Genomic DNA, 14,444 nt, shown 5'->3' on the forward strand with positions numbered 1-14,444 from the left:
TTTGACAGGCAGCTAAGGCAACTAGAAAACGCACCTCAAATGCCTGTAGGGTAGAAAAAGCATGCAAGCAATGTAAAGAAAGTCAATTTTTGTGACAAAAAAAAAAATACAATTCTATTTTGACAACAATGCTCTACAGAACTATTTACAGGAGTTAAACTCTACTTTAGCCCAGGTTCAAACTGAAGCCAACTTCGCACAATTTCAAAGTCGCAGGTCAGTGCGACTTCAGGTGCAGCTTGGCTGACATCTGTGCAAGTCACATCTGAAATTGCAGAAAATAGTGCAGGAACCTTTTTTTCGAAATTTGTGCGGCACCGCAAAATTGACGCTGCAACTATTTAAAAAACAGTTCCACTGCCAACAATAGGGTGCAACTTGTCATGCGATTTGACAGCTCCAAATGGCATTACAATTTGTACCGGTGTAAATAGGGTATCTATGTGTTGTAACACACACACTTTACATGCACTGAGGAATCATTCACTTTGAATCGCACACCAACGCAATGTACATGCACTGCAATATGCTAAAACACACCATGATGTTCTGGCACAAATGTTATGATGTCCACTATTTGGGACTTTTGGTACTGCGGATGTCCATTGATTCCAAAGGGCTGCCTTACTGCAATGCACTTTACTGTGTGACAGAAGGCATGTGAATTTACTCATCGCAGAATTGGAAATGATCCATAGTCAGGTTTTATAAAGTACAAACCTGCAGGGAAAAAAAGTGACTTCAAAGTTTAAAGCGGCCACAGTTCAGTATGGATGTGAGAGGACAGGTGAGTTCAGGCTGCAACCAGTCTGAGCACATTAATATCCAATGACGACATAGCGGAGCCCAGCGCTTTCCAGTGAGCTTAGATGGAGTCTCCATGGAGGGCCGCCTCTGCTGCTTACACCCTGCACAGACCTACTGTGACAACGAGAGGAGGGCGATGGTGGGGGGATTGACACCTCTGTACCTGGGTGAGGGCAATGGTGGAACCTCTGCTCTTGGGTGAGGGCAATGGTGGGGGGGGGGGGGGGAGGAATACACCTCTGCTCCTGGGTGAGTGCGATGGTGTGGGGGTGGGAATACACCTCTGCTCCTGGCATCCTGCACAGTTACCACATGGGCAATAAGAGGAGGGGGCAATGGTGGGGAGACACCTTTGCTCCTGGGTGAAGGTGATAGTTAAGGAGGCACCTCTGCTCCTGGGTGAGTGCGATGTAGGGATGGGGAGGGGGGAATACACCTCTGCTCCTGGCATCCTGCACAATTACATGGGCAATAAGAGGAGGGGGGCAATGGTGGGGAAACACCTTCGCTCCTGGGTGGAGGTGATAGTTGAGGGGACACCTCTGCTCCTGGTTGAGGGCTATGGTGAGGGGTAACGCCAACTCTGCTCCTGGGTGAAGGTGATAGGTAAGGGGACACCCCTGCTTCTGTGTGAGTGCAATGGCGGGGGGAATGCCACCTCTGCTCCTGGGTGGAGGTGATAGTTGAGGGGACACCTCTGCTCCTGGTTGAGGGCTATGGTGAGGGGTAACGCCACCTCTGCTCCTGGGTGAAGGTGATAGGTAAGGGGACACCCCTGCTTCTGTGTGAGTGCGATGGCGGGGGGAATGCCACCTTTGCTCCTGGGTGAAGGTGATAGTTACCTCTGCTCCTGACACCCTGCACAGTGTCTGCACGGGCACCAATGGGAAAGGCACCTTTGCTCCTGGGTGAGGCTGATGGTGAGGGGAACCCTCTGCCCCTGGGGTGGGTGACTTGCACAGTGTACGCTCCATCAATAGGAGGGGAGGGCGATGGCGGTTATCTCCTTCTCTGGGACGCAGAAGTTGACAGAGGGCAAGGATCCAGCAGCGGCTGTAATCTGGATTACCAGGAGAGGAGGGCTGGACAGAAGGAGAGGCCTAGTATATCCACAGAGGTGGAGGGGACTGGAAAGAGGAAACCTGTACATGAAGGCCATCACTGCTAACCTCATCTTCTGAAGATACTAGATTCCTGGCTGTCATGTCAATTCTTTGGCTTCAGTACTTTGAGTCGCTGATCCACAAGTACACAGATCCAGAGTCCTGGTATCATTAGGATTCTTTGAGCTTGTTCTCAGCCACAGATTCAGAAATACTAAAGCCAGAGACAGCCAAGCGAATAGCATTTTCAGAAGGAGGCCAACAATGGCAGCCCCCCATGTTTCCTTAAAGGTAAAATCCCAGGGCACTCTGTGGCTATAGCAAGCAAAGTTATTTTGGTTTGGGGTAAAGTTGGATTACCTGCCAAGCCTTCAACAATGGTGAGAGGTTGGGGTGTCCATCCTTATAAGGCCATGGAGGAAATACTAATAGACCCCCAACCCCTGAGAATTCCATACAGTATGAGGAACTAGTCACAGACCCCCAACCCCTGAGAATTCCATACAGTATGAGGAACTAGTCACAGACCCCCAACCCCTGAGAATTCCATACAGTATGAGGAACTAGTCACAGACCCCCAACCCCTGAGAATTCCATACAGTATGAGGAACTAGTCACAGACCCCCAACCCCTGAGAATTCCATACAGTATGAGGAACTAGTCACAGACCCCCAACCCCTGAGAATTCCATACAGTATGAGGAACTAGTCACAGACCCCCAACCCCTGAGAATTCCATACAGTATGAGGAACTAGTCACAGACCCCCAACCCCTGAGAATTCCATACAGTATGAGGAACTAGTCACAGACCCCCAACCCCTGAGAATTTCCGTACAGTATGAGGAATCCATCCCAGGAACGCAAACACATGTCCACACAAAGCTGACCAGTCAGGTCATGGCAGAGGTGTCCTTCATACATCAGTACACTGCCTGTGCTCTGGGACTTACTCGTGATATCCTGAGGGCTTCTTTCATCTGTAACATTTCTTCACAATGACTCAAAGATCTGTTCTGCGTCTATAAAGAGGAGGCTGAATTCTCCGAAACCCCTGCAATGTTCTCACCTTTATATAGGTTCACCCAGGAAAATAATTCCATTTGTTTTACCTGGTCTGAGCTCCAGTGTCAGGACTCAATGGTGCCTCATTTCAGAATACCTGAACTCACACATTCCTCCCAGCTCCAGAGTCTGCTTAACACCACTGAATAGTACTTCAGAAGTTGGTGCTGGGCCAAAATCAATTATAAAGTACTATACTGAGGTCTGGGAAAACTAGGGGACATATAGTTAGCGAAGGAAAAACTCTAAAAATCACCCCCTAAACTACCACCTCAGCGCCATCAGAGGCTGAACTGTTCTACACCCGGTGACCGAGTCTTACACTGCCCGTGCCCATATGCCAGCACTATTAAGAGCCTGTACTCATTTAGTAATAGTTTAGTAAGTCAGATTCAGATTCTGCAGAAGAACTTTTTTTTGGGGTCCCCTGCTGTACAGGACATACAGGATACATCAGGTATATGCAACATGGGGGAGCGTTTACATTTAATGTCATTCTAAGGCTCCAGTGTGGACTTCATTTGGTCGGTTGCCAGAGTACACCCCCCCCCCCATACTGATCCTGGTCGGTCCCCCATACTGATCCTGGGTCGGTCCCCCATACTGATCCTGGGTTGGTCCCCAGTGTCCCCCCCATACTGATTCTGGTCAGTGACCCCCCCCCCCCCTATACTGATCCTGGTCAGTCCCCTGCCCACTCCCATACTGATCCTGGGCAGTGTCCCCCCATAATGATCCTGGTCAGTACCCCATACTGATCCTGGTCAGTACCCCCCCTCCCCCCATACTGATCCTGGGCAGTTTCCCCCCATAATAATCCTGGGCAGTGTCCCCCCATACTGATCCTGGGCAGTCCCCAGTGTCCTCCCTCCCCCAATCCGGATTCTGGGCAGTGCCCCCCCATACTGATTCTTGGCAGTGCCCCCCCCCCATACTGATCCTGGGCAGTGTCCCCCCATAATAATCCTGGGCAATTTCTCCCCCCATACTGATCCTGCACTGACTGGGCGATATCAGTACAGATCCCCCATCTCTGGGGACAGGTGTTTTGCAAGGGGTCATACATGTTCCAATATGGCACAGACAATGGGAGGGCCAGGGGCACCCATAACTCCAGTGTGGTGCCCACCATGCCAGGAACCCTGGACTATGGAGAGAAGACATCAGCTGCTGACTTGTAGAAGGAATGTGTGACTTGGGGAATGCTAGCTCCCTGGCTGCACAGGAGGTGCTGGGACCTGTAGTTCTCCTCCAGTCAGCAGAGCCCATAGTAGTATGTAATACTCCTATCATGCTGGACGTCTCCACTGTAAGCTGGAGGTGAGGGCAGCAAGTGCCAATTAAAGGGCCCCCCACCTACCCTGGTTGCACCCACCTTTGTAGTGCAGGACAGCGCTGGTCCTGATGGTGACCGTCCCACACAGCGCCTCCCCCGGGCTGAACACTACCCGGCTGTCCCGAAGGCTGATCTCGAAAAGCTGCACCTTTCCCATGGCCGGTACCGAGCGCTGACTGAGCGGAGTGCCAGCTGCCTCGTGACGTCACCGGGAGCACTGCGTCCAGCCCCGCCCCCGATACTAACACGCCCCTAGACTGCTCTGCTCAGCTGAAATGAAGATGGGAGGGGGAGACAGAGCGGTGCTGGCACTGCTAGGGGAGGGGCTAGGTCTGTGCATGAAGAGGAGGGACCTGGATCTGTGCATGGAGGAGAGGGGCGGGGTCGGCCGTGTGTGTGTATGGGAGGGGGCGGGGCAGTCTGTATACAGCACTGTGTGTGTATTGGTGCCATATTGGGCATTAAAGGGGGTCAATGCTGGGTGCAGAGCACTTTGGGTATAGAAATTCACAGGTCTGTACTGAGGGGAGACAAGAAAGGGGATGCTATGGGCAATGCACTGTAGGTATGGGGGGTCAGGTCTGCACTTTGGATAAAGGAGGGTCTGAGGTCTGCACTGTCAGTATTGGGGGGGGGGGTCAGGGGTCTGCACTATGGGTATGGGGGGAGGGTGGTCAGGGGTCTGCGATGGGGGGGTCAGGGGTCTGCACTGGGGGTATGAGAGGATCAGGAGTCTGTGCTGTAGGTATGGGGCGGTCAGCGGTCTGTGCTGTAGGTATGGGGCGGTCAGAGGTCTGTGCTGTAGGTATGGGGTGGTCAGGGGTCTGTGCTGTAGGTATGGGGCGGTCAGGGGTATGTGCTGTAGGTATGGGGCATTCTGGGGTCTGTGCTGTAAGTATGGGGCGGTCAGGGGTCTATGCTGTAGGTATGGGGCAGTCAGGGGTCTGTGCTGTAGATATGGGGCGGTCAGGGGTCTGTGCTGTAGATATGGGGCGGTCAGGGGTCTGTGCTGTAGGTATGGGGCGGTCAGGGGTCTGTGCTGTAGGTATGGGGCGGTCAGAGGTCTGTGCTGTAGGTATGGGGCGGTCAGGGGTCTGTGCTGTAGGTATGGGGCGGTCAGGGGTCTGTGCTGTAGATATGGGGCGGTCAGGGGTCTGTGCTGTAGGTATGGGGCGGTCAGAGGTCTGTGCTGTAGGTATGGGGTGGTCAGGGGTCTGTGCTGTAGGTATGGGGCGGTCAGGGGTATGTGCTGTAGGTATGGGGCATTCTGGGGTCTGTGCTGTAAGTATGGGGCGGTCAGGGGTCTATGCTGTAGGTATGGGGCAGTCAGGGGTCTGTGCTGTAGATATGGGGCGGTCAGGGGTCTGTGCTGTAGATATGGGGCGGTCAGGGGTCTGTGCTGTAGGTATGGGGCGGTCAGAGGTCTGTGCTGTAGGTATGGGGCGGTCAGGGGTCTGTGCTGTAGATATGGGGCGGTCAGGGGTCTGTGCTGTAGGTATGGGGCGGTCAGAGGTCTGTGCTGTAGGTATGGGGCGGTCAGGGGTCTGTGCTGTAAGTATGGGGCGGTCAGAGGTCTGTGCTGTAGGTATGGAGTGTCTGTGCTGTAGGTATGGGGCGGTCAGGGGTCTGTGCTGTAGGTATGGGGCGGTCAGGGGTCTGTGCTGTAGGTATGGAGTGTCTGTGCTGTAGGTATGGGCGGTCAGGGGTCTGTGCTGTAGGTATGGAGTGTCTGTGCTGTAGGTATGGGGCGGTCAGGGGTATGTGCTGTAGGTATGGGGCATTCTGGGGTCTGTGCTGTAGGTATGGGGTGGTCAGGGGTCTGTGCTGTAGGTATGGGGCGGTCAGGGGTATGTGCTGTAGGTATGGGGCATTCTGGGGTCTGTGCTGTAAGTATGGGGCAGTCAGGGGTCTGTGCTGTAGATATGGGGTGGTCAGGGGTCTGTGCTGTAGGTATGGGGCGGTCAGAGGTCTGTGCTGTAGGTATGGGGCGGTCAGGGGTCTGTGCTGTAAGTATGGGGCGGTCAGAGGTCTGTGCTGTAGGGTTGGGGGGGGGGGGTCAGGGGTCTGTGCTGTAAGTATGGGGCGGTCAGGGGTCTGTGCTGTAAGTATGGGGCGGTCAGAGGTCTGTGCTGTAGGGTTGGGGGGGGGGGGTCAGGGGTCTGTGCTGTAAGTATGGGGCGGTCAGGGGTCTATGCTGTAGGTATGGGGCGGTCAGGGGTCTGTGCTGTAAGTATGGGGCGGTCAGAGGTCTGTGCTGTAGGTATGGGGGGGGGGGGGGTCAGGGGTCTGTGCTGTAAGTATGGGGCGGTCAGAGGTCTGTGCTGTAAGTATGGGGCGGTCAGGGGTCTGTGCTGTAAGTATGGGGCGGTCAGAGGTCTGTGCTGTAGGTATGGGGGGGGGGGGGTCAGGGGTCTGTGCTGTAAGTATGGGGTGGTCAGGGGTCTGTGCTATAGGTATGGAGGCCAGGGGTCTGTGCTGTAGGTAAGGGGTGGACAGGGGTCTGTGCTGTAGGTATGGAGGGGTCAGGGGGTCTGTTTTGTAGGTGTGGGGTCAGGGGTCTGTGCTGTAGGTATGGAGGTCAGGGGTCTGTGCTGTAGGTATGGGGCGGTCAGGGGTCTGTGCTGTAGGCATGGAGCGGTCAGGGGTCTGTTTTGTAGGATTGGGGGAGGGGTCAGGGGTCTGTGCTGTAGGTATGGGGGAGGGGGTCAGGGGTCTGTTTTCTAGGTATGGGGGGGGTCGGGGGTATGTGCTGTAGGTATAGGGCAGTCAGGGGTCTGCGTTGTAGGTATGGGGTGGTCAGGGGTCTGTGCTGTAGGTATGGGGCGGTCAGGGGTCTGCGTTGTAGGTATGGGGCGGTCAAGGGTCTGTGCTGTAAGTATGGGGCGGTCAGGGGTCTGCGCTGTAGGTATGGGGCGGTCAGGGGTCTGCGTTGTAGGTATGGGGCGGTCAGGGGTCTGCGTTGTAGGTATGGGGTGGTCAGGGGTCTGTGCTGTAGGTATGGGACAGAAAGGGGTCTGTGCTGTGGGTAAGGGGCGGTCAGGGGGTTTGTTTTGTAGGTATAGGCCGGTCAGGGGGTCTGTTTTGTAGGCGTGGGGGAGGGGTCAGGGGTCTGTGCTGTAGGTATGGGGGAGGGGGTCAGGGTCTGTTTTCTAGGTATGGGGGGGAGGGGTCAGGGGTCTGTGCTGTAGGTATGGAGGTTAGGGGTCTGTGTTTAAGGGGTATGGGGGTCAGGGGTCTGTGCTGTAGGTATGGGGGGGGTCAGGGGCCTGTGTTGTAGGTATGGGGGGGTCGGGGGTCTGTGCTGTAGATATTGGGGTCAGAGGTCTGTGCTGTAGGTATGGAGGTCAGGGGTCTGTGCTTTAGGTATGGGAGGGATGGGGGTCAGGGGTCTGTGTTGTAGGTATGGGGAGTCAGGGGTCTGTGCTGTAGGTATGGAGGTCAGGGGTCTGTGCTGTGGGTATTGGGGGGGGGGGGGGGTCAGTGAGGTGCAAAACACTGTGGGTATGGGGGATCACAGGTCTGTGCTGTAGTCATGGGGCGGTCAGGGGGTCTGTGTTGAAGGTATGTGGGGTCATGGGTCTGTGCTGTAGGTATGGGAGGGTCAGTGCTGTAGGAAGAACACTGTGGGTATGGAAGAGTCATAGGTCTACACTGTGGGGAAAGCCCAAATTAGCCATGATGTCACATGATCAGCACCTGAGTTGCGTAATTGTGCGCTGTGACGAATATTGGTAATAAAAGAAATTCTTTAGTGTTTATATAGGACAATGAGTAATGGATTTGCATTGCTTACCTTGGAGTACACAATACAAGGAAGAAGATGAATAGTTTATGAGACACATTCTCTAATAATACCCAGGCTTTATTATCACTTTGTACATTTGGTAAAGTAAGGTCCATGTTATTACTAAGTGCATTATCTAGAGTAATTTATATAGTGCAAATACACTTCACCTTGGTCTGTGTTGTAGAGGAGCTTTCACTCTAATGTCCCAATAATTGTCCTTTACTACTACATATTTAAATACTGTAGCTCCATTCCACAGTGCAGTACAGAGAACACTGAACCATCCCCACCGTGTCTATACAAGAGGAGCTAACATTCTGCTGCCCTCTCAATGGCCATACAAACAGATCCACAGTCTGCTAAATGGGGGTAAACCAGGGCTCTCACAGGACTGGGTCTTTGCACAATCCTAGGAAGAACCATTTTGAAGACTTGTTAAATTTATTCATAAATAACATAGAGGATGGGATTGTTAGCTCAATCTCAGTTTTCGCGGATGACAAAAAAATGGGCAGGGCAATAACTTCTCATCAAGATATAGAAATCTTACAGAATGACCTGAACAAATTAACAGAGTGGGCAACTACATGACATATGAGGTTTAATGTGGAGAAATGTAAGGCATTGCACTTTGGGGCTAAAAACATAAATGCAAAATATGCTATGGGGGGGAACCTCTGGGAGAAAGATCTGGGAGTTCTAGTGGAAGATAGATTATGCAGGAGCAAGCCAAAGCCAGCAGAATATTTGCATGCATAAGGAAGGGGATATATTCCAGAAATAAAGCTATAATCCTGCCACTTTATAAAACCCTGGTCTGGAGTATTCTGTCCAGTTCTGGTTGCCAATCCTCAGAAGGGATGTGCTGGAACTGGAGAGAGTCCAGAGAAGGACAACTAAACTTATAAGTGGATTGGAGGACCTTAATTAATTACGAGGAGCGATTGCAAGCGCTTAATTCTCCCTGGAGAAGAGACGCCTGAGAGGGTACATGATAGCGACTTACAAATACCTCAATGGTGATCCCAGCATAGGAAGAAAAAATATTTAGTCTCAAGGAGTGTAAGAGGACACGTGGCCACACAAAAAGATTAGAGGAGAGGCTGTTTAACCTTAAGCTATCCGTAAGGGATTTTTCACTGTAAGGGTGGTAAGAATGTGGAACTCTCTTCCACAATTGGTGGTAACTGCGGGGAGTATGGCTACTTTTAAAAAACTCTTGGACGGGCATCTCAGAGATCACAACATTCAGGGTTATGGGAGTTGAATATGTCACTGACACACACACACACACACACACCTGCACAGGTTGAACTGAATGGACTGTTGTCTTTATTCAGTCTCAACTACTATGTAACTATGGGCCTGATTCATAGTACGGAGAATTGGCGTTTCGGCTGGATTTTGCGAACCGGTGAATTTTTAAGTCTGAAATTGGTATTCAAAGAACGGCGGGCGGAAAATAAAGCCAACTGTGAGATTCATTAAGATCAACTAATGTCAGGACTGGACTTAAAAACAGTCCAGCTAAAAGGTGGACTAATTTTTTCAAAATCACAAAATATGGCAGGAAAAAAATAAAAAATGTGTGGGAAAGATGTGTTATATGATTTTGAGCTAAACTGCTTTTAAACTGTGTGAAAATGTTAAGTAGAAAAAAAGATATTAATAAAAGTGTAAATTGCAAAAATAGCTCCAGAGTCAATTTCTGGCAGATAGCTCATGTGAGCATGCTCCAAACCAAAAACTAGGCTGAAAATAACGTTTTTGAAAACGTTAGTGGGAGTTTTATTGAATTTGCGGCAAATACCGCCGCAAATTCGCGGTAAAACGGCGCTATTCCGGCGCTAATAAATTTTTTTTTTTTTTTTTTTTAATTTTTTTTTTTTTTTTGCACATATCTATGTATGTCTATATATATATATATATGAATCACAAAAATATATATATATATATATATATATATATATAGATATATAGATATATATATGTGTGTGTGTGTGTGTATGTGTATATATATGTATATATATATATATATATATATATATATATATATATATATATATATATATATATATAGATACCCAAAAAATAATTATATGTGTATGTATATATATATATATATATATATATATATATATATGTTTTTTATTTATTGATTTGCCTATGTGTATGTATGTATATATATATATATATATATATATATATATATATATATATATATATATATATATATATATGAAAAGGAACACTAACACGGCTCCTCCCCGAAAATTAAACATTGTATATGTGTGAAATTAATATATTTTTGGGTTGGTTAGATATAGAAAGTAACAATAATATATGTTTTTTTGCATATGTATATATATATATATATATATATATATATATATGCAAAAAAACAATATATTATTGTTACTTCCTATATCTAACCAACCCCAAAAATATATTAATTTCACACATATACAATGTTTCATTTTTGGGGAGAAGCCGTATTAGTGTTGCTTGTCATATATAACAACATACAGTTGTAGGTAGTTCAGGGATTCGAACACCCAAATACACTGTTGCAAGGCAGCGGTGCTAACCACTTAACTACCTAAAGCTAATGACATTTTTTTCAAAGCATGTGTGATTTGTACTTTAAAAAAAAAAAAATTATATATATATTCTATTTAGACCCAATTCAAGCTCAAATAATTTTTATTTATTAAATTTTTTTGATGGACTAATTTAATCAAACTATATTAATTTTTAGAGCCCATTCACATTAGCGCGACTTGTCAGGCGACTTGTCAGCCTGACAAGTCGCGGTATGTCACGGTCCATTGAGTAGTACAGGACCCGTTCTAATAGGAGCGACACAAGTCACTCCGACTTAGAAAAAGGGTCCTGTACTACTTTGGGGCGACCTCGGAGCGACTTGCATAGACTTCCAGTATGTGAAGTCGCGGTGCACAGCGGTGCACGCGACTTCACAGGTCACCCCCCGAAGTCGTGTCGCCTCAATGTGAATGGGCTCTTAAGGTGCCAGTGCATGTATGCTTGGTATAAAGATAACAAGAAACAAAAAAAAAAAAAAAAAACCTCAGAGACCACAATTCCCAAATAATTAACCTAGTTTAGTAAAACTGTATATAATCAACAAATTTTTAAAAATAATCCTGCATGCTGGAAATTATATATAGGTGTTTAAAACATTTATTTCTGTGAAAAATTAGTATTTTAAACTTAAATTGATAAGCTAAGAAACTATCAGTGGCATATATTATGAAATAAATGTAACAAAGTGATTATGTTTGTGTAAATTGTGTTTTGCAAAAATGTTGCAAATATGTATTGAGCTTGAGCTTGATTAAATAAACTGACCAAAATATCCAAGTGGTTAGCACAGCTGCCTTGCAACAATGTATTTGGGTGTTCAAATCCCTGAACTACCTACAACTGTCTGTTGTTATATATGATAAGCAACGCCCCAAAAATAAAACATTGTATATGTGTGAAATTATTATATTTGTTGAGTGGGGAGCCATATTAGTGTTGCTTCCTATATAGAGCCACATTACACTCTGAAAAATAGCAGTGTTTGAGCTTGCAAATCTGAGAATTTGCAAATTGATTGAACATATGCAGTGCAACCCCAGAACTCAGAATTCAACAACCCAAAAAAAGATATATATATATATATATATATATATATATATATATATATATATATATATATAAAAAATTACTACATCAAGTCAACACACATAGGAAATGCTTTCAGTAATCTCAGAATGAGCACAAAGTGGCTTTTTCATTTAGACTAATGGGCCATACACACTATAAGATTTTCTGAAGATTTTTTCCTTTAGATTTACCAAAACCATATAATATGAGGTCAAACCTAAACACTTTCAATTTGTATGCAATCTGGCAGGCCCTTGCACTACATAGAAAAGGTAAATCTGAAGGAAAAAGTCTTCAGAAAACCTTATAGTGTGTATGGCCATACATGATCCAATTTTCTTACAATTTTCTGTCCAATTTTCTTGAAATTTACCTTCAAGTATGTAGTACAAAGGCCTGCCTAATTGGATAAGTGAAAGTGTTGTTTAGCTTTGACATCACATTATGTGGTTTGTGGTTAATCTATCAGAAAATTGTACAACAAAAATTGAACATGTATGGCCATACACACTATAAGATTTTCCGTAGACTTTTTCCTTCAGATTTACCTTTTCTATGTAGTGCAAGGGCCTGCCAGATTGCATACAAATTGAAAGTGTTTAGGTTTGACCTCATATTATCTGGTTTTGGTAAATCTAAAGGAAAAAGTCTTCAGAAAATCTTAAGCCCCGTACACACGTACTGATCGTCGGCCGAACGATCGGCTGTCTTTTGTCCAGGGCTGTCCTGTCTGTTGAAAACTGCAAAAGACTGCACACGAATTTTGTCGGCCAACAACAGACGACTGCAGAAGTGATGTCATGTGATGGTTAACTTTCCCTGTGTTTTTTCTTTTCTGAGCATGCCCAGTCTTGCAAATCAGCCGATTGTCGGCCGAATTCTGTACTGACTGGCGAACAATCGGCCGTTCTGGTGTTGGCCAACAAAAATTTTAATGCCTGCACGACAGATTCTGTTCGGCCGAAAATGCGCTGTCGGCTGTCGGAAGCATCATACTAACAAGCCTACAATCGGCCGATCGGTCGTCGGCCGAATATTTACGGCCGAAGATCGGTACGTGTGTACGAGGCATTATAGTGTGTATGGCCCATTAAGCTGGCCATACATGTTCAACTTTTGTTGTACAATTTTCTGGTAGATCTACCACAAACCACATAATGTGAGGTCAAAGCTAAAAAAACACATTCACTTGTATCTAATTAGGCAGGCCTTTGTACTACATACTTGAAGGTAAATTTCAAGAAAATTGGACAGAAAATTGTAAGAAAATTGGAACATGTATGGCCAGCCTTAAGCCTCGTACACACGTACCGATTGTTGGCCGTAAATATTCGGCCGACGACCGATCGGCCGATTGTAGGCTTGTTAGTATGATGCTTCCGACAGCCGACATCGCATTTTCGGCCGAACAGAATCTGTCGTGCAGGCATTAAAATTTTTGTTGGCCAACACCAGAACGGCCGATTGTTTCGCCAGTCAGTACAGAATTCGGCCGACAATCAGCAGATTTGCAAGACTGAGCATGCTCAGAAAAGAAAAAACACACGGAAAATTAACCATCACATGACATCACTTCTGCAGTCGTCTGTTGTTGGCCGACAAAATTCGTGTGCAGTCTTTTGCAGTTTTCAACAGACAGGACAGCCCTGGACAAAAGACGGCCGATCGGTCGGCCGACGATCAGTACGTGTGTACGAGGCATTAGTCTAAATGAAAAAGCCACTTTGTGCTCATGCTGAGATTATTGAAAGCATTTCTTATGTGTGTTGACTTGTAAGAAACTTTGATCATGGATGGCCAGCCAAACACTCATTCATTAGTGAACTGGTGATTTTGGTTTAGGAACCAACAGACCCAATTAATTACTTTGCTGGGCGTTTCCTATACTGGGTGGGTGTAGTTTAACCAAGGTTATATAAAGGGATGTATGAGATCATATCATTTGGCCTGTGGAAGGGCCACAGGTCTTTATGTCCGAATTTGCTTTTGGGGGTGGGTGGGTGGGGGGTTTGCTGGCATGCCTAAAGATCCATATTGCAGTAAGTGTATTCTGTTGGATGAATACTTTTCATGCTCTAACTGTTTGGTATAGTTTTTGCAAAGTGTGTCTTTATGTACTCTATACATGTTTTTTTTTTATTTTCATGCCTCTGTGTAGCTGTATGTTCTACTGATTTGATGGTATTTAAATGAAAAGGCAGGCTCATGCAAACAATTAACATAAAAGTATGTTGGGTATGTTTTATGCTTAATACTAAGGTGTCTACAACTTATTTTGCTTGACTTTTGGATATTGTAAGCTCTATCTATCCATCATATGTTGTATCTTTGCACTGTAATTTGAATAAAAATTGCTTGATTTGGGGGTTTTGGGGGGGGGGGGGGCATTGCACATTTCACATTTCACATTTCACATGCTTGCTTGAGTGATTACTGATGTTTTATACATGTTCAATAAAGCTTATTCATTTGTACACAGCTCCTGGTTTTTTGTTTTCTTTTCTTCATATTTGTCTAGATGTAATTCAGATATCTTTTGTGTCTGTTGAATGTAATCCATTTCTTGTATTTTTTGTGTGTGTGCAATGGCAGTACAGTATGAACTTGGGTAGGGTTTCTCCATTTACTCCAGCGAAGTGTGTGTGTGTGTGTGTGTGTGTGTGTGTGTGTGTGTGTG

The 14,444-nt window shown here is 46.6% G+C and overlaps 1 protein-coding gene across 1 annotated transcript in view; it reads right to left on the reverse strand.

Annotated features, from left to right (window-relative positions):
• ARRDC1 (arrestin domain containing 1) overlaps nucleotides 1-4,506 on the reverse strand; it is an 80,908-nt gene extending 76,402 nt beyond the window's left edge. Inside the window, exon 1 of the mRNA XM_082264562.1 lies at nucleotides 4,348-4,506. Within this exon, the coding sequence (XP_082120688.1) occupies nucleotides 4,348-4,465 (118 nt within the window). The 5' untranslated portion in view covers nucleotides 4,466-4,506. The remainder of the gene's footprint in view (nucleotides 1-4,347) is intronic.
• Between the last annotated feature and the right edge of the window lie 9,938 nt (nucleotides 4,507-14,444).

The sequence above is a fragment of the Pelophylax lessonae genome (genome assembly GCF_965119305.1).
Source record: "Pelophylax lessonae genome assembly, chromosome: 7".
Classification (NCBI taxonomy): domain Eukaryota; kingdom Metazoa; phylum Chordata; class Amphibia; order Anura; family Ranidae; genus Pelophylax; species Pelophylax lessonae.